At 37.1% G+C, this 21,421-nt stretch overlaps 1 protein-coding gene across 1 annotated transcript in view; it reads left to right on the top strand.

Moving 5' to 3' along the window:
• LOC135197474 (mitogen-activated protein kinase kinase kinase 15-like) overlaps nt 1-21,421 on the top strand; it is a 259,241-nt gene that overhangs the window by 198,531 nt on the left and 39,289 nt on the right. The window contains 1 exon segment of the mRNA XM_064224540.1: nt 1,991-2,093. Within this exon segment, the coding sequence (XP_064080610.1) occupies nt 1,991-2,093 (103 nt within the window).

Genomic DNA, 21,421 nt, shown 5'->3' with positions numbered 1-21,421 from the left:
CTCCACCGAAGGGTGCCAATCAGCTATGTATATATCTGACAGGTAAGTTGATTGTATGAAAATGATATTGTTATGATACAATAAAGTTTCATACATACTTACCTGGCAGATATATACAATTAAAGGCCCACCCAGCCTCCCCGCAGGAGACAGGTGGAAGAGAGAAAATATGATAGAAAACGGGGATGGTTCCTAGTCCTGCCGCCCAGGGCAGGCCGGTAGATCACCTGACCTACCTGTAGCGAGTGGCGCGAAATTTGAATTTCTGTCGGGGACGACGGAGTCTTAGCTATGTATATATCTGCCAGGTAAGTATGTATGAAACTTTATTGTATCATAACAATATCATTTTTACAGTTTGCATCATCAAGATGTGTCTGTGAAATTTATGCCGTCACTAAAAATCACTAAAACTAGTGGTTAGATGTGACTGGAAAGTTGTTTGCTTCCATCAGGGTAGTAAAAATACAAATTTTTAGAAACCATGACCATTCTGTGGCCCCCTTTCATCATTCCTTCCTTGTTGCCAATCACTGATAACCAGGACTTTTTTATTTATGCGTTAAGGGCTATTGGTCCCTAGGTGTTGAGGGCCAGAGACTTCAGAATGGACAGGTTTAGATTGTTCCTCCTTTGACCAAGGAAAAGAACAGTTCACAAGAACATTATCTCCTAATGGCTTAGGCAGGTAATTTTGAGAGCTCACAGTTATGTTATAGGTGGCAAAACAGCTGGTAGAACACTACTTTTTTTGTTTTTAAATTATGCTGGGTTTCAGGGCTTGATAAGTAACAATGTCTGATAAGTAACAAAGACCCTATAATAAATCAAAGACTTCAATGTTTTCAAGATAACATCCCACAGATAACAGAAATTTAACTTAATTTCTAGCCTCAATTAACCTGCGCTTCACACAACATTCATATTTCAGAAATTTGTATGAAATGGCATCACTTCTAAAGATGTAGTCTAGCCAAAAATATATCATAATAAAGCTGATAATACAGAAGTGACATAGGTTTAGCTGTTACTCTATCTTTGTTTTATGTACAGGTACATGGTGATGCCAGTTCATATGTTTGACATTTTCCATTAATTGGTGAACTTTTATTCATTGGGATTGTTGGTCACTGGGGGTCATGTGTTACTTGTTGGGCAAAGAAAATGGGGTATTGTCATCCACTTCATCATAGCTCACCTTATCTCTCATTCATGGTACTTGCGTTGGTTTTAGATTTTTTGGAACATCAGCTACACCATCTTGTGGATAAGTGCACTTGCCTTCCTAATCTGAAAGACTTATGTTGTAGGTACACCGTACTTTTGATATCACAAATTTTTTACCATTCTATTTATAAATAAACCAGTAAAATATCAGGTACCTATTGTCAGTGTCTGACTCCTTACAGTTTGCAAGTATATGTATGTGCACATTCTGGGGCATTCAGTATCCCAGCCTCCTATCTAAATATGTAACAGTTCAAACTTACTTATATCTTACAAACCCATACATCATGTAATGAGTGCCTTTCTCAGAACCCCATGAGCCATGCTGCCCTACATCAGTTTAAGCAAGAAGTTATATTGGTTGAGCTGTAACTGTGAATCTAGATGGCATTTAAGTTTAAGAGACTGCCTTTTGTTTGACGAGCAAAAGATTGTTGAACTTGGTAACATTGAGATCATGAATATAAACTTAAATAGGTAACATTGAGATCATGAATATAAACTTAAATATCATTAGTGGCTTTTTATATATAAAAGCTTTATGCTATAAAAACAAAACAGTAATCAAGCAATTGTTTGTGGCTGGATAATAGTTAATTATTACTAAACAAATTTGCAATTATCTGTTCATTATTTTGAGAAATATGTGTTCTTACTCAACTTGACTGCAATTTCTGGGCAGAGTTCATATGCAGTTATTTTGTTTTGTAATTCACATATTAGACAGGTTGTTCTGATCAAAAGATGTAATGTTTTGTTGCAGTTCTGTTATTAGTGGATCTGACCTTGATGATGCTCTCATGACACGACGTTCATCCAGTGGAGGATTATTGTCCCCAGATGTGGAATCACCTCGCACTGATGGGGTATGTTGAACTTGTTTCTGCAGTGTTGCTACTTATTTATACCCATGTCTGTAATAAAAGTAAGCATTGTAGTATATGAGAATAATTTTGTAAATGGTGATATAGGTATAAGTTTTATAGAGAAAATAATATTGCATTCATTGAAGTATTAAGTAATTTACATTACAGTAGTTACATTAATGTGGGGAGAAGCAAACTATTCAAAAACATTGTGCACACATACAGATCTGAAATAGGATGGTAGTTGGTTGAATAGTGACACATACAGTACCAGTAATTTGCTGTATTTGTAGTCCAGCATTTTCCCTGTTTGTACTTAAATACACAGACTTATTCTTATTATTGTTTAAAGCTGTCAGAGTTGTTTTGGCTACATTTGTTGGGAAGTAGAATGTCCAGGAAAACAAGTAATATAAAATGTACAAAAATCATGTACAATACACTTTAATCATAGAATATATACAAAAAACCATGAACATCTTTCTTTTAGTATAATTAACAACACACTACTACACACTTAATGTGTGCCCCCAACCTCTCTCTCTCTCTCTCTCTCTCTCTCTCTCTCTCTCTCTCTCTCTCTCTCCTCTCTCTCTCTCTCTCTCTCTCTCTCTCTGTCATGCAGTATTTTGTACTATTCATTTAATGCAGTACAGAAATGCATGTAGTACACTACTATTGTAGTGTGACATACATATAATTTTCAGTCTGTGCATGTAGGTGTAAATACATGTGTGCAAGACTTTAAGGCAAATTATGCACTTACTGTTCATTTGCTTTTCTTTCTCTCATGGTAAACTATTTAATTATAAAGAAAAGAGAGAACACAGTAAATTATGTTTAATGTGTGTGTACATACATATGTAACGGCACGTAGACAGAGTAGATGAGCCAACTTATTGGTTAAGCTGATAATTCGTTACAATTTCTTACACTAATTAACAGTCACTAACTATTTCAATAACCACTGCTAAGCAAATCACAGGCACAGACAGCAGGAAGAAGTGACAAGAACAACTGAAGTGAGAAACAGGTGTTTGCCAAATTAGGTACTGTAACTAATGCACATTATTTAGAGTTGCATTACAGTTGTTGACTTGTTAAAAACTTGCTAATTATCATTGGTGACTTGCATAAGTAAAAATAAAATTAATTTGTAATTACACAACTTCCCCAGTAATTATATAGCTAAGAGTTTCACTCGCTGGCAGTTAAAATCCCGAAATTCGCGGGATGCAGTAACTATCTATTTGCCCTGGTTAGGTAACAGTGCCCCACCAACTTCAGGGGCAAGAGAGAGGAACAACATGGCAAAGAGTTCAGTTTGTTTCTGGTGGCCAATGGCTATGGTTGTTGGTTGCAGCTATTCCTGAAATTTTTTTGGACTTTCCTTTTTGTAATCACGATTGGTGAAAAACTCTATTCTTATATTAGTTGCCTTGGCAAATCATTTAGAAAGCGTTAGTTTCTCTGATAAGAACCAGCTTTTTTTTTCCCCCTTGGTAACCAAGAGGTCTTAGTGTTTCGACAATGTCGAACACAGGTTCTGCCAGCTTTAGATGTTGCGCTAGAGGTTGCAAGACTAGGCTAACCAAGGAATTGTATGATAATCACACTTTATGTGCTAATTGTAGAGGGCAATTATGTTCATTTGATAATACATGTAATGAATGTGTTGATTGGGACAAAAGGAAGTGGAGGAGTTTGGAATATCATTAAAATAAATTAGAGAGAGACAGGAAGAGAAAGGCTTTGATTAGGGTCAGTTCAAAATTTGCTAGCCAGGATTCTTCTGAATTGAATTCACATTTGAGTATTCCTTTTATATCTTTAGCTCCCACTCCCACTTCTCTTGCTACGCCATGTTCTCCGTTTGCCGGCTTCCTCACTTCCAATCCCAACCTCATCACCTGTCTAGAGGAAAAGATTGATGTGCATTTTGCTCTGTTAGTACAGACTATGGAGCAGCTTGGTGTGTCTGTGAAGGTCCTTATGGACAAGGCAAAAAGTGATAGTGTTGTGTCAGTGGAGGAGGTGGCTTTTCGTCCCACCGATTCTCCTAGGCAAATGTCACTGTCACACTCCCCAGTGCAGGGGAGGAGTCAAACTGGTAGCCCAAGGGAGCATGAGCAGTTACCCCCACAGTTCAACCTGTTGTCACTTCCCAGGTTGAAACAGAGAGCCATTGGTAAGGTCTCTTCTTGGATGTGCATAAATTGTCGAGTTCGAATGACTCCTCTCCACGATGCCAGTGGCGTTCGGGGAGCAAGTCTTAACTGTTGAAGAGAGATGCTTCGGATGCAGCTCCAGTGGTTCCTGTTAAGAAACCTAGAAAACCACGACCTTCTTGCAGTCATTGGGACAGCCCAGAGCATTTCTCTTCTGACTGCCTCTCGGAAGTTGACGCTCTTCTGGTGCCCAAGGCTAGTTGTCGCTCTTCGGCTCCTCTTCAAGCTCCTGTATCTGTCATGCAGGAGCACCCAGCAGCGCCCGAGCTCCTTTCTGTCGTGCAGGACCTTCCTTCAACTCTCCCATCTCCTGCTGCCGCTCCTTCTGCTGTTGAGACATCAGATCCCATTCAGGCGAAGCTCAACAGTATTCTGCTTTTACTGAATAAGCCTCTTTCTTCAGTTCAAGCTCCAACAACTCAGTTAGTGCCCACGACAGTCCAGCAAGCACCCACAACAGTTCAACTGGCGCCAGTAGTGGGCGAAGCTCCCTCTACATTGCTGCAACACTGCAAACTCCTATAGAGGCTGTTTTGACAGGGACACAAGTTGATGCAGCTACACCTCAGGGTCCTGCAGATATGGATCTTTCCCCTATTTTGTCTGAAGATGAAGTTACAGAGGATTAAGTGGCTCCCTCTTCAGCATATGTGGCTTTTTTTAAGTTCTTGCATGCCACATATCCGTCCTTTTTTCAAGCAGACTTCTCCATTGTCTACTGAATCGACTTTAGTTATGGATAGTATGCCTTCCTTGAAATGCTCGAAGATGCCGAAGATGGTTTTGTCCTCCTCAGCTAAGAAGGCTTTTAAAGAGATAGATGCTTGGCTTGCTGAAAAGAGGGAACAAGGCAAGACTTCTGTTTGCTTTCTGCTTTCCCAAATTTCTAGGTGTAGATACTTGTCATATGCTGTGAAAGAGGCTCTTTCCTTGGGTGTTTGCGCCTCTGCACAAGATCTTTCTGATCTTGTAGGCGCAGCCAGACGTTTGGCTTTTTCTTTGATGAAGATTTTGTTTTCTACCTCAGAGTTGGTTTATTTTCTGAAAGGCATTTTCAATGTATTTGAAGTTTTCAACTATTTTGATTTGTCTGTTGGCACTCTGTCCCGCAAGATTAGGTCTTTCCCTTCGCTTTCAGAGAACCTCTTGGGAGATTGGATGGGAATCCTCTCGTGTATCGATAAGGGAAGTAAAGACGGTTCCCATGACTTGCTCTCTCTCTACACGATGGGAATGCTCAAGAAAAGGGAGCTCTGGTGTTCCTACACGCCGAAGGGCGTTACTTCCTTGTAGAAATCAGCTGTTATTCTCCCCCTTAGATAAGAGATATTTGTTTCCTGAAGCCACACTTTAGGAGTTGATTCGGAACTGGAGAAGAAATGTATTCAAACTCTCCTTGCCCAGTCTTCCAAAAACCGAGAGATTCTCCAGCGATGGTTGCGAGACAAGCACTCCCCTCAAGAGGCCAGTCCTTTCAGGCCAGACATAGATCCCTCGCAAGATCAAGAGGAAGTACTAGGTTCTTGTCTACATCCTTCAAGAAAACGTCTTTGAGGGGCTCCTCTAGCAAGTGAGGACGCCATTCTCCACACAAGTGTAGGAGCCAGGCTTCTAATGTTTTGGAAAGTTTGGCAGAGAAAAGGGACAGAACCTTGGATTGTCGAGGTTCTGAAGGAAGGCTACATTATCCCCTTTCTCCGGAAGCCTCCCTTGGTCAGCACGCCAGTCATCTTAATGGCTTATTCAAGAGGATCAGGAGGTTTTTGGCTCTAGAGGACAAAGTAACTTGTCTTGTAAGAAAGGGAGCAGTAGAACTCGTTCAAGATTGTTACTCTCCTGGGTTCTACAATCTTCTCTTTTTAGTCCCCAAGTCATTGGGTGGCTGGAGGCCCATCCTGGATGTCAGCGCCCTGAATGTCTTCGTTGTAAAGACAAAGTTAAGATGGAGACAAACCAAACAGTCCTGTCGTCCATTCACCCGGGAGATTGGATGATATCTTTAGATCTTCAGGATGCCTACCATGTTCCCATACACCCCAAGTCAAGGAAGTATCTCAGGTTTGTATTTGATGGAAAGATTTTTCAATTTCAGGCTCTTTGCTTCGCCTGAAGTATTTACCAGGGTGATGGCTCCCATTGCGAAGGGGCTCCAACTTGGATACGAATATCCTTGTATTTAGATGACTGGCTCCTAAGAGCCCAGTCAGAGAGTCAGTGCGTAGAAGACGTCAGAGAAGACTCTCTCTTTAGTACAGGAGTTAGGAATCCTCGTAAAGTTCCAGAAATCTCAGTTGATTCCCACTCAGGAGATTCAATATTTGGGGATGATCTTAGTAACTCAGAGTTTTCAGGTTTTTCTGACCCAAAAGAGTAGATTCTTGCAGAAGAAAGATACGAGAAGCTCTGGCCTTAAACGAGTGCTCGGCCAACTATTGGATGAGTCTGCTGGGGTTCCTTTCATTGATGGATTAGTTTGTTTCACTCGGCAGGCTACATCTCAGACCCCTGCAGTTCTGTCTAAAAGTGAGCAGGAACAGGAGGGAGATTTCAGACTCGCATGTTTTTCCTATAACACAGGAAATAAAAGAGGACCTTCTTTGGTGGAATTCATGGAAGAGACTGTCGGAAAGCAAGTCTCTCTTTCAACTGAACCCCAACCTGAACTTCTTTTCAGACACGTCGGACTTAGGATGGGAAGAGCTTTTTGGGCAATGTAAAATCTCAGGAGTATGGTCCCTAGAGCAAAGGTCTCTGCATATCAATGTCCTTCATATCAGAAGTAGAAAACAAGACGATAACGGTCTATGCGGACAACACGACTGCTCTCTCGTACATCAAGAAGCAAGGAAGGATGTAGTCTTTCTCTCTTTACAAAACAGCAAGGGAACTCCTCATTTGGGCAGAATGAAACAATATGCGTCTAGTCTCCAGGTTTGTCCAGGGGAAGCTAAACGTTTTAGCTGGCAAGCTAAATCATCGGAGACAAGTCCTGCCGACAGAATGGATGTTGGATCCTCTGGTCTGCCTGGACCTTTGGAAACTGTGGGGAAAACCAATGATAGCCTTGTTTGCCACGTCTCGGAAACATCATCTTCCTCTGTTTTGTTCGCCAGTTCCAGACCCACAGGCGTGGGCTGTGGATGCTTTTCTTCTGGACTGATTGGACAAGGAACTGTATGCTCTCTCTCCGTTCAGCCTGATAAGGCAAGTGCTGAACAAGTTTCTTGTACACAGCAATGTGTCTCCGATCTTGGTGGACCCCCTTCTAGCCATTGAAGGAATGGTTCCATGATCTCATAGATTTATTGGTGGACTTCCCAAGGCTGCTTCCTCAAAAGAGGCAGCTGCCCAGGCAACCACATTTCCACAGATTCCACAAAAACCTGTCTTCTCTGGCCCTGACAGGGTTCAAACTGTCCAGAAACTCCTTAGAAAGAGAGGGTTTTCTAAGGCAGCTTCAGAGGCTATCTCCATGTGTAGGAGAAGATCTAGCAACGTGTATCAGAATAAGTGGAGAATCTTCAGAGAGTGTTGTAAGAATTCCAACATCTCTTCTTCTAAGACCACTGTGATATGCAAATAGGGAATTTCTTGCCTATTTGCAAATAGGCAATTTCTTGCTTCATTTGAGGTCAGTAAGAAACCTGTCTTCCTCTACCACCAAGGGCTATAGGGCCATGTTAGCATGGGTGGTCTGACACAGAATCTTGGACTTGTCCTTCAACTCAGACATCTCTGATCTCATCAGATCGTTTGATACTTGTTATTGTAAAGATTCTCCCATGGTGTCTTGGAATCTGGATGTGTTAAACTGGTTGTCTGGGCCTCGTTTCAAACCTGTGCTTGAACTTAGTCTGAGGGACTTAACTAGAAAAATTCTCTTTCTAGTGTCCTTAGCAACTGCTAAAAGGATTAGCAAGATTCGTGCACTTGATAAGAAAATAGGCTTTTCAAAAAGGAATGCTATTTGTTCATATTCCTTGGGGTTTCTAGCCAAGAACGAGTCTCCCTCTAACCCCTGTCCTTGCTCTTTTTCGATCCCTAGTTTGACAGAAGTCCTGGGTAATGATGACGAGGAAAGGATTCTGTGCCGAGTGAGTTCCTTAAAGTACTACCCTCACAGAACTAAAGACATTCGAGGAGATTTTGGTGTGCCGTAAAAAACCCCTCCGGACTGTTATCTAAGAATGCTCTAGCATTCTTCTAAAGAGAAGTCATCCGAGAAGCACATTCTTCAGTTAAGGAGGACGTTCTCCTGGTCTGCAAGGCTAAAGCTCATGAAATTAGGGCAGTAGCCGCATCTCTGGCTTTTAGGAGAAATTTATCTCTTACTTCTATTATTAATTCTATGTTTTGGAAATGCAAATCCGTGTTTGCATCGCATTATCTCCGTGACATTGAAACGGTATATGGAGACTGCAGGCCCCTGGGTCCGTTTCTTGCAGCGGATGTGGTGTTGGGAAAGGAAGTGTAGGAAGCAACCCTTCCTAAAATATTTTTCTCCTTGACACAAGGTGTGAGGTTTTATGGGAAGCCTGAAGGTATGAAGTACCTGGAGTACCCTTCAGTCCTTTGATATGGTGGTGGTGGATATTTTATTATCTTTTCTGGTGATATGTTGGTACAGGCGGCCCGCGGTTAACGGCGCAATCGCTTAGCGGCGAATCGGTTTTACGGCTGTCGTCAAAAATATTCATTAAAAAAATAAGGCATTTTAAGGTATTTTTATGGCACAATTTTTGTTTAACAGTGCCGCTAGCGCCATTATGTCTAACGAGTTCATACATTTGTGGGAATGCCGTTCAGACCATAAAGGTTATGCAAATGATACTATTAACAAATTTTATGGAGAGCTATTACATAGGTACCTATTAGGGTAAAATATATGCCTCTGATGCTGATCTATGCCAAAAATATAGAGTTACATAAGTGCAAATTTAGCTATGGATGTGTCGATTTATCTTTAAAATGTGTATGAAAATGTATTACTTATAGGGTACTTTTATTTCTGCATAGAAATATGATACATAGGCAGCTTTTGAAACTGCCCTTCACTTTATCAAAGAGGATGTTTTTTCATGTTCTTTCTTGTGAGCCGCCGTCTGCTGCTCTTTTGAAAATATAGAGTTAAAAAGAGTGCAAATTTAGAGATTGATGCATCGATTTTGTAAATGTTCATGCTTTTATCTTTAAAATGTGTATGAAAATGTATTACGTATAGGGTATTCTTATTTCTGCGCAGAAATCTGATACTGAGGCAGCTTTCGAAACTGCCCTTCACATTATCAAATACGATTTTTTTCATGTTCATTCTTGTAAGCCGCCGCCTGCCACTTTTCCGAAAATATCGAGTTAAAAAGAGTGCAAATTTAGCTATCAATGTGTCAATTTTATAAATGTTCATGCATTTATGTTTAAAATGAATATGAAAATATATTACGTATAGGGTATTTTTATTTTTGTTCATAAATATGATACAAATTAAGGCAGCTTTTGTAACTATCCTCCACATTGTCAGAGGATGTTTTTTCATGTTTGTTCTTGTCCGCCACTGTTCCAAAAAATGCATGGTGTTATTTTATAAATTTGGGAGCTAATTATAACTCATTTTGTTAATGAAACGTCAGTGTTTTTTTATAATTTTCATGCATTTATGTGTAAAATGTGTATGAAAAATGTATTACAGGGTAGGGTTTATTTTTATTTTTGTACTATAAATATGATACAGTGGCAGTACACATGTATATTTGAAGTCTTTGTAACAGCCCTTCACATGATGAAGACAATAGGTTGTTCAATCGCGCCCGAATAATAAAATTTTAATTTATATAATTGAATCACATTTTTATAACAAATTTTACTTACAATTGTTGCATAAATTTATTTTAAAAGACAAAACTTACATATACATTCAATGCAAATGATACTATTTACAAATTTTATGGAGAGCTATTACATAGGTACCTATTAGGGTAAAATATATGCCTCTGATGCTGATCTATGCCAAAAATATAGAGTTACATAAGTGCAAATTTAGCTATGGATGTGTCGATTTATCTTTAAAATGTGTATGCAAATGTATTACTTATAGGGTACTTTTATTTCTGCATAGAAATATGATACATAGGCAGCTTTTGAAACTGCCCTTCACTTTATCAAAGAGGATGTTTTTTCATGTTCTTTCTTGTGAGCCGCCGTCTGCTGCTCTTTTGAAAATATAGAGTTAAAAAGAGTGCAAATTTAGAGATTGATGCATCGATTTTGTAAATGTTCATGCTTTTATCTTTAAAATGTGTATGAAAATGTATTACGTATAGGGTATTCTTATTTCTGCGCAGAAATCTGATACTGAGGCAGCTTTCGAAACTGCCCTTCACATTATCAAATACGATTTTTTTCATGTTCATTCTTGTAAGCCGCCGCCTGCCACTTTTCCGAAAATATCGAGTTAAAAAGAGTGCAAATTTAGCTATCAATGTGTCAATTTTATAAATGTTCATGCTTTTATGTTAAAATGAATATGAAAATACATTACGTATAGGGTATTTTTAATTTTGTTCATAAATATGATACAAATTAAGGCAGCTTTTGTAACTATCCTCCACATTGTCAGAGGATGTTTTTTCATGTTTGTTCTTGTCCGCCACTGTTCCGAAAAATGCATGGTGTTATTTTATAAATTTGGGAGCTAATTATAACTCATTTTGTTAATGAAACTTCAGTGTTTTTTTTATAATTTTCATGCATTTATGTGTAAAATGTGTATGAAAAATGTATTACAGGGTATTTATTTTATTTTTGTACATAAATATGATACAGTGGCAGTACACATGTATATTTGAAGTCTTTGTAACAGCCCTTCACATGATGAAGACAATAGGTTGTTCAATCGCGCCCGAATAATAAAATTTTAATTTATATAATTGAATCACATTTTTATAACAAATTATACTTACAATTGTTGCATAAATTTATTTTAAAAGACAAAACTTACATATACATTCAATTTTACAACTGCAATTTGTTCATTTTTCCATGGGATAGAAGTACAAAATATAACTGTGCAACTTGGTCGATTTTTGGCTTTGTTACTCGAGCAAAAAATTGAAGTATGACCGTACAAGGGTGAGATGCCACTGCTACGTGCATATTTTCCATAAATTTTTTTAAAAGTTATACATTACTTCACTGTATCAAATAATATTGTATGTATGCATTCTCATATTACTGTATTATAAAATACTACGGCAAATCTAAGCCAGTATTCCGTGGAATACGAGTTTGTTTCGCCATATTTAATGCAATTCTAAGCGAATTTTCTTGCTTCTAGTTAGCATAAACGAATATCTAGATACTTTACTTATATGAGACAAGGGTTTTTTTCCTTATAAGACGTGTTTTTAGGTGGAAATATGAATGGAATATGTCTTGTTGTGATTGTGAACTAATTATTTTTTTCGTTAACAGATTACGTTGGTGGCATGTATATTGCGTAAAAAAATTATGTGATTCCGTTCGTAATTTTCCTTTATATCATTGTAATACGAACTTTACGTTATTTATCTTATATTGGCGTGAAACCAATAGTAAAATGTGTTCTTTCAAGCACCGTAGTTTTGATTAAAATGATTTTATCTCAATTTTATCTACGGTTGTGTTTGATGGCATACGTTTACTGGAGTTTTATCCTTGTTGCCGATGCACGATAATAGTCATTAGCAGCTTGAACAATTTTCTAAGCTTCAGTTATAACTAGGTTTAAATTTAACAGTACGTATATTGATCTGAGATCTGTAACGAATAAAGTTATTACATTAAGATATCTCAGTTCTATTTTACATAACGTCATTTATAACAACTATGGTAATAGTGTACTGTAGTACGATGATTGAAATGTAAGCCAAATGAATGTTATCCAATTCGGTTGTACTTAGAAAAAAAAAAAGTTGTGTCTCGTTCGGTTATTCATGGCTGTACATGTTTACGCAACGAGTATAACGTGAAAACCATACTTTCATCATTCTCTTTTGCTGTTGTTGAACTTATGTAACTAGAAGATGGTATAAAGTTAGGCTATTGTAATTTGGTCTCTCATAAAATCAGATTATCGTAAGATGAATTATCTTAACTTGAACACTACAGCTACCTGTACACTGTATAAAACCTTATTATATCTATACATACTCTAGACACTCAAAGGATTAAAGCTAGGCTTTTCTTCACTTTACAGTATTTTTAATACTATAATGTACTGTACAGTACTACTGTGCAGTAAATTCTATCGTACTATACTACATAAATATAATTTTACTTATTGCACCATTGCGTGATTACGGCGCTGTTTGACTGGTCTAGGGGACTGTTAACCCTTAACCCCTTCATTACCGAAAGTTTGTTTGGATGTATGCGAGTACCAGCATTCAAGTCTACTACACTGCGCCGGGTGCATAAAGGTGGTACGCAAAGTACCACCAAAACTCCTCTTTTCAGATAGGGACTTCCAATCATTGTGTAATTTCGGTTTGAAGAGTTTGGAGCAAAATAAACAGTATGACACGATGCCAGACGTATGATGAACCCAAAGAAATATTATTACTGCTTATTTATCTACATTCAGACTTTTGGATTTATACTGTGTATAGTTTATACATGCACTCGCACACACACGTACACACATATATATAGTCTCTCAATTATAGATTAAAAAAAGAAATTGTATTTAGAAACTTAGAAACACATATTTTACATGGCAACACGCTCTCCTGTTTCCATGAGGCCAGACGCGTAGTTGACGCGCACGAGTCATTCTGGCTTCCAATGTCGTTAGGTATGCATCACCTAGTAAAACTCGAGGCTGTCTTCAATGATGGGTGGGTTACCATCACCCTTTTTGTACAGCCTGCTGGCTTGCGTTATTGGCAGTGGTATGTAGAGAGGTAGAATAATTTCCACTGTGAGTGCTACAACCCTGTTTGTAGGTGCAGGCACTCAACAGAGTGCAATTGCATGAATCTCCTCTGGCGATGTCAGCTGGCGTAACTTTTTTCTAAAGTATTTCTAAAATCTAAAGCTACCTTAACACTGTCTTTTTACATTTTCCTTCTTCAAAAATCTTTCCACCGTTCCTCTAATCCAAAATACCTTACTACCTTTGACTATCCACTCCTCTTTATATATATAAAAAAAAAAAAAAAAAAAAAAATGAAAAAGAAAGGACGCATGTCCAATTTTTTTTTAGATATAGGCCTAGTCTAAAAACTGCATACACACGCAGAGACTCATATGTTTATATATGTATATGTGTGAATCTCAATGGAATGACTATGTCACACTCACGCAAGTTTATAGTAGTGTGTAGGTGACAGATGAACTGCGTCTCAACAAAAAATCACAAAACCAGACAAGCATAAACACGTAATAACTTATACCCAAGTATAAAACCAGTTGCATCATCTTTTACTGTATTTATTTATTTATTCACTTATTACATTTTACAAATAAAAGATATGAACACCAGATAAATGAAGGTAAAAATAAAGCCTTATAGTAACTTTATATATTTATTATCATAAAATGAACAGAAAAATATAAGTAAATGGCTTGATATAAAAAAGAGAATTTCTACTGTTATATAGCCACGTAAGTTATAACCAGTTTACTTTATAGTAATTAATAATTGAAGGAAACATTCAGAATCAAATTTATTTTTTTTATAAGAATATATATATAATCCCTATATATATATATCTATATATATACATATAGACAGATTTAGATAGATAGATAGATTAATATTATATACAACACATACATTCATATATGTATCTAATAATTGAAGGAAAAAATACAGAAATTCATTATTTTTATAAGATAGATAGATAGATAGATAGATGATATCCTATATACCTACACATCATTATATAATGTATATATATTATGTATATATTATTAATGTATATATATATATAATATATATGATATATATATATATATATATATCTATATATATATATATATATATATATATATATATATATATATATATATATATATATATATATATATATATATATATATATATATATGTTACGTATTAGCCGGGCCTTGAGAGAGGCTATATACGTAAACGGAAATAATTGAAGGAGGACAAGTTGAAATTAATTGAACTTACCGCAAAACTGATTATTAATGAATATTTCTTTAGAGGAAAAGGTAGGTCGCCAGAGACTCAGCTAAAACTTTACAGCTATTTATTTACAAAAGGCTCGTACTGGCCTGGAGAAAAGTGAATACAGCGTCCGCACGTTGGGACTTATAATCTCTCACAAATGGATAGCTGGCTAAAATGTAATTGGATGAAAGCTGGTCTCATAAACTTGGGTAATGCAACACTTGCGGGCAGAGAGACATGACGCGTGGCTCAGGGAATCTGGAAAAGAATCCCAGATTAGACGAGATAAAAGGAAAAAAATGACTTCTTGTTTTGATAATTAATTCTCTAACACTGGGGAGAAGGAACTTTTAATGTTTCACTGAGGTATGCAATGACTTCATTGGTCTGAGACGATCACACAAGGGGAAGCATGCGGCCATGAGGCAGTGAGAGGGAACAAAAGGATGAGTTCCTTTTGGGTTGGAAATTGAATTGGGAAAACGAGGATCAAATAGATAATAGGATGGGAGAGACTGGCAATATGCTGTTCCACAAGACGTACCTGGATGTCGTGTTCAGTGTGGACCTTTGTAGAAAAACGTGGCCTCGCTTTGTCTTGGGCCTGGGTCGATCGGCGCGCCACTCACGCCCTGGATAGGCCTAACAGGAAGGCAGGTGGTTGGACATCCGTCCGAGGTCACGTCCTGCAGTCGACTGGGGACGATGGCAGGCGTTTTGCTTGGGTGTTGGGAGTCAGCTTAACCCCCCACGAGCAAGGCAAATCCTGGAAACAAAACATACAGCCAGCAGAGGGGTCACAGGAAAAAGAGCTTAAGAAATAGGTCTAAGAAGTACCAATCTGCCTACATCCTTCCCTTTTGAGATACGTCCCTAAAGCTGACAAAAAACTATATTCCCCCAACTGGGGAACCCCCTACCTCTGGCTGGCGGGTTTTGGTTCCCGCGTTTCCTAAAAATCAGCTGATATTTGGAGGAAATGGCTGCCATTTTCCAAATCAAATTAATTAATATCTGGGTAGACGGAACGATCTATAAACGTCACAATATATATATATATATATATATATATATATATATATATATCAAATAACTGAAAGAAAAATACAGCCTCATTATTTTTATAAGAATAGATAATATATATACATATATATTATTTATTCTTAGAGTTACATACAATTATTGTTCATGATAAACTTTGAAATGTTCAGGTGAACACAATCCAGGCTTTTCTTTACAACCACCACATTGCAATATTATCCACAGAAAATATATGTAAATTGTATTGATATACAAAACAAAAAAGGAATACAGTTATACTAGTCACGTAAAGTATGACCTGTTTACTTTATATGTATCAAATTATTGAAGGAAAAATACAGTCTCATTATTTTTATGAGAATAAAATTATATATATAATATATTATATATATATATATATTATATATATATAATAAGTATATATAGTATATGTATGTATCACACGCAAAAAAAGAGTTACACAATTTTCATGCAATTATTGTTCATGATAAACTTTGAAATGTTCAGGGGAACACAATCCAGGCTTTTCTTCACAACCACCACATTGCAATATTAATCCCAAGAAAATATATGTAAATGTATTGATATACAAAAACAAAAAAGAAATGCTACAGTTATAAAAGTCTCGTAAAGTATCCGTTACTTTATATGTATCAAATAATTGAAGGAAAATACGGGTCTCATTATTTTATTGATGAAATAAATAATATTAATATATAATAAATAAATTAATGTATATATATCTATTATTATTCTATATTATCTAATATGATATATATCTATATATAATTTAAAAAAAAAAATATATAATATTATCTATACTATCTAATACACACACAAAAGAAGAGTTACACAGATTTACATGCAATTATTGTTCATGATAAACAATGAAATGTTCAGGGGAACACAATCCAGGCTTTTCTTCACAACCACCACATTGCGACCTTACCCACTTCGCTTTACCCTCTCGTGTGCAGATTCGGCCCTTCTTTTGTGGGCGTTTTTTTTTTCTCAATTCTTGGGATTGTCATAAGCCAGTGGACAAATTGACGGGAAGTTCCAGGTTGAGGGTCAAGTACAGTTTGACTGGAAGTTCCAGGTTGAGGGCCAAGTCCATGTTGATGGGAAGTTCCAGGCTGAGGGTCAGGTCCACGTTGTGCAGATGCCGTTCTTCGTCTCTTTCTCCTGGGTGCTTTAGGTTCATTTTTGGTTGCGTCCAAAATAACATACTTCAAACTATATTCACTCAAGATTTCGTGAACCACCGTCTTGATGAATGCAGAAAACTCTGATCTATTTTCGTGGTTGTTCAAATTATAAAATATAACAAAAGAATTCAGCACCATCCTAACCATGAGATGTAGACCGAGTTTTTTGAACCAAGTATAAGATTTTCTGGTGGGATCAGTGGGCTCAAGCATTTGATCAACCAAGTCCACAGACCCCATTTGCTCATTATACTTTTGAATGGGCAATGGGTTTTTTATCATCTGCCGTCTTCCACCCTTTAGAAAATGGTTCCTTTCTACAAATCCTGCTCTGTACTTGGTCAATATAACGTGAACCGGACTTCTGTCGCAATATTTCACAACGAGAAACTCATTTCTTCTTGCAAAGGCTGATTGATATACTTGGAGCGATTGGTCTTTGAGACACTGGGGTACACCTCTGTTTGGTTGAATTGTTCCTGTTGTAAGTGTATTCTTGCTGTAAAGAAATTCTGCTAAATTGATTGAAGAATATCAGTTATCCAGTACCACATGCCTCCCTTTATTTAGTAAAGATTTCATGAGGAATACTGGCACTCGCTCTGACTTGCTTAGATGTGCTAGATCCTCATCTCTAGATATTTCTTCATACATTTGAGGCGTATAAAGACAAAAATTCCATGTGTAGCCTCTTCCCCCTTTCGAACTTGGACACAAGGCAAATAATTTGAGTCCAAAACACTTCCTTTTTGTCTTTATATACTGGCGGAAACGAAGTCTGCCTTTATATAAAAGAAGTGACTCATCAACTGCAAAATTTTCCCCTGGTGAAAAAACATTCACACTTTTTTCTCGAACCATGTCAAAAAATGTTTGTATACTGGTCATTGGCTGGCTGGGTTGAACATTATCTGGATGAGAAAATCTCAGAAATCGCAAGATTTGGGAAAACCTATTGCGGCTCATCACAGTTGTAAACACAGGTGGCCCAGTGCAAAGCAAAGATTGACTCCAGTAATCTGAAATACGTGGCAACTTCGTGATTCCCATCAATAACTGAAGTGCAAAAAAAATGTACATTTCTTACACAGTCACATCAGTCCACTTTTTGCCCATGAAATTTTTCTTAGTTTTCCCGGGATTGTCACGGAAAAAATACGCTGCGCGTGTATTTGTCCATTCACACAATGAAGAAATTACATCCACTCCCAAGAATAACTGTAAACAGTCAAATGCATTCATTGGATGTTGATCGTGGTGATGCAGAATTACCGGATGCACATCTTCAAAATCACTCACGTAAGTGGGGAGATCGCCAGGCCGTGAATCACTAAATGGGTCTGATAACAATCTAAAACTAACATCTCCACGCGGAGATGACCCATTAATCTCCACCGATATCGTTTCACTCGTACCTGAATCTTCTTCACTATCACTATCCACTTCAGGAACATAATCGGTATCCGAGTCATCAAATGACACATCACTCTCATCTCGGTCAGTAGAACCCTCAAAGTCGTTGAACTGCGGCCCAAAATCTTCATTGTCACTCTCATCAGACGACATTTGGCCCGTTTGAGCAAACCAACCTGAAAAGAAAGAAAATATACATTAGGTATCATTGTGAAGAATTTACGTGAAATTACGATGAAAGAAACTTGTATATGATATGACTTCTCATAAAATATATATGAAACATCAAGTCACACTTCATTTTACCTGGATGGGTAATATAGACAAGTATGTTATCCTCTAGTGTATCGAAGAAGTCTTCCAAGCAAGGCTGCGTCTGAGGAATGAAGTTGAAAATGCCCGGCTACCTGAAAAGAAAGAAAATATACATTAGTATCATTGTGAAGATTGTACACGAAGTTGCGATGAATTGAACTTTTATATCACATGACTTCTCATAAAATATATGTGAAAAACTTTACTTCCTTTTACCTGGATGGGTAAGGGAGGGTATCAAGCAAATGTCTTCCATGCACGGCTGCTTCGGAGTGAATGCTATGAAATACGCTCTCTTTGTCATGTATGCCCCTACATCCATGACGTCATCTGCTATAGCCAGAGTTTTCGCATCCGGTTAGGGCTAGATAAGAGATGAAGGCAAAGGAGACGATGAGGACGAAGGACGAGGACGAGGACGAAGACGAAGATGACGATGAGGATGAAGAGACGACGAGGATGGAAATCGTAGACTTCCATTGATACCTTGTCAAAACTTGGCTCACACAAGTGTTATCGGTATAAGGGTTGACAGATGACCGTGTTTTCCCATCCAGTCAGGACTTGATAGGAGATGAAGGTGAAGGAGACGATGAGGACGAGGACGAAGACGAAGATGACGATGGGGATGAAGAAGACGACGAAGATGGAAATCGTAGACATCCATTGATGCCTTGTCAAGACTTGGCTCACACAAGTGTTATCGGTAAAAGCGTTGAGAGATGATTTTATCAGGACTGGAAGAAGTGTGATGAGCTGTCCACTGCTTGAGTGTTTGTTTGCTCCACTTCCTGTTTGTTCCACATCCTGCCAAGGCTTGGCTACTCTCTCTCTCTCTCTCTCTCTCTCTCTCTCTCTCTCTCTCTCTCTCTCTCTCTCTCTCTCTCTCTCTCTCTCTCTCTCAGTAAAATTTCGTTTTTGGTCCTAACTCCGAATCTAGTAATATTTTATTTTGTGATAAAATAAATACAAGTCTACAAGATTATTTTGTATAGAGAATAAGAGATTCAAAAGATGAACTAAAAAAATAGAAAATGTTTCGGCCCCTGAAAACTAACATTTCATCCGGTTGATAAATCGGTGGTTGTTTCCATACCTCTTGGTGATAAGTTTATTTGATTTTTACTAGATTGGGAGAATAATGTATATAAGATGTGAAAAATATAACTTCAGACCGGAAAAATTTATCGTTGTTTATTACGACTGACGGCCGAATCCTCCAGAACCAATGTATATATACATGCATCACAACACACACACACCCACACACATATATATATATATTATATATATATATATATATATATATATATATATATATATATATATATATATACAGGCGGTCCCCGGGTTACGACGGCTCCGGCTTACGACGTTCCGAGGTTACGACGCTTTTTCTTAAATATTCATTGAAAAATCCGCCCTGGGTTACGACGCTCCGAGTTAATGACTCTTTTAAAAAACGCATACTATGATAAGAATCCTTTATAGTTTAGCACAGTATATTAATAAAAATAAGTTTTTGGTTAGATTACAACAAAAATTTTGAGGTTATGATGATTTTCGACACTTTTTATGTTGTGTTTTTAACATTTTTTTAGTGACGCCTCATATGCGGAACTAGTTTCTGAGCGAATGAATACACTAGCTTGGGATGCGCAGTTTAGTAAAGTCAAAAGCGCAAATAATGAAAAAATCATTGCTTGTTTCCAGTATACATAATTAGCAAAACTAAGTTTCTGGTTAGATTACAATGCAAATTCCAAGGTTACGACGGTTTTTTATGCTTTTTAACAATACCTCATACGCAGAACTAGTTTATGAGCGGAGGGCACATAAATTAATTTACGCTATTAAACTGTATGGTAACCATAGTCAAGGATAAGGAACGCATTCTCAAACAGTATACATATCATTTAATACAAAACAGCAAAATATCTTCGAAACATTATTTCACTTAAAGAATCCATTTATACTCTACTTAGACTTGGATATAAAAACCATAGTTTCTCTCTCTCTCTCTCTCTCTTTGTATTTTCCGACGAAAATAATCACTAATTAGTGTATTTTGATGTTTATTTTCATGACTAAATACATTTTTATAATACAAAAATGATTTACTAATTTTCAAATATTAATTTTGATTAATACTGTATTAGTAAGTTTAATAAGTTGAAATGATATCACATAATAAAAATAATAATTCTCTCTCTCTCTCTCTCTCTCTCTCTCTCTCTCTCTCTCTCTCTCTCTCTCTCTCTCTCTCTCTACTACAAAGATGTATGTTTTTTTTGTATGATAAATAAATGATTTACTATTTTCAAATATTAATATTAATTTATACAAGAATAATATCAATTCATTAAAGAAAATACCATAGTGAATTAGTAAGATTTTAGCTTATATATTTAAAAAATTATGGAAGAATGAAGGAAATCCCTGTCTTCTTTCAGTAACCTTTTCTCGAACTCCAGGTACTAAAAACTGTCAGATATATCAAGTTCTGTGGCAGCCAGGAGGGGGAAAGAGTGCTGTGTTGCAATCAAGTGCCCATGAAATTTTCCCCCCCCCCCCCCCCTCTCTCTCTCTCTCTCTCTCTCTCTCTCTCTCTCTCTCTCTCTCTCTCTCTCTCTCTCTCTCATTTACTGAGACTCGAGATTTTTTATGTACTTGTACTATTTGTTTTTAATACTTTCAAGTAATAATAATAATAACTGTAGTTACAAAATTCATATGTGATAGTATTTTAAAGAAATACAATACATACTAATCTATCCATGTCACTTTTAATTAAGGTTAACTCTCTCTCTCTCTCTCTCTCTCTCTTTTTGCCACAAGATAATAATGTGTCATAGTGGTAACTCCCTCCCTCTCTTTTGCTGGAAGCGTTATAAGTATTTTTTGAGAGAACAGAGAGAGATAAACACACTCTCTCTCTCTCTCTCTTTTTTA

The sequence above is a fragment of the Macrobrachium nipponense genome, chromosome 21 (genome assembly GCF_015104395.2).
Source record: "Macrobrachium nipponense isolate FS-2020 chromosome 21, ASM1510439v2, whole genome shotgun sequence".
In the NCBI taxonomy this organism is placed as follows: domain Eukaryota; kingdom Metazoa; phylum Arthropoda; class Malacostraca; order Decapoda; family Palaemonidae; genus Macrobrachium; species Macrobrachium nipponense.
Note: the sequence above shows the minus strand (reverse complement) of the source record. Positions and strands in the feature narration are given on the sequence as shown.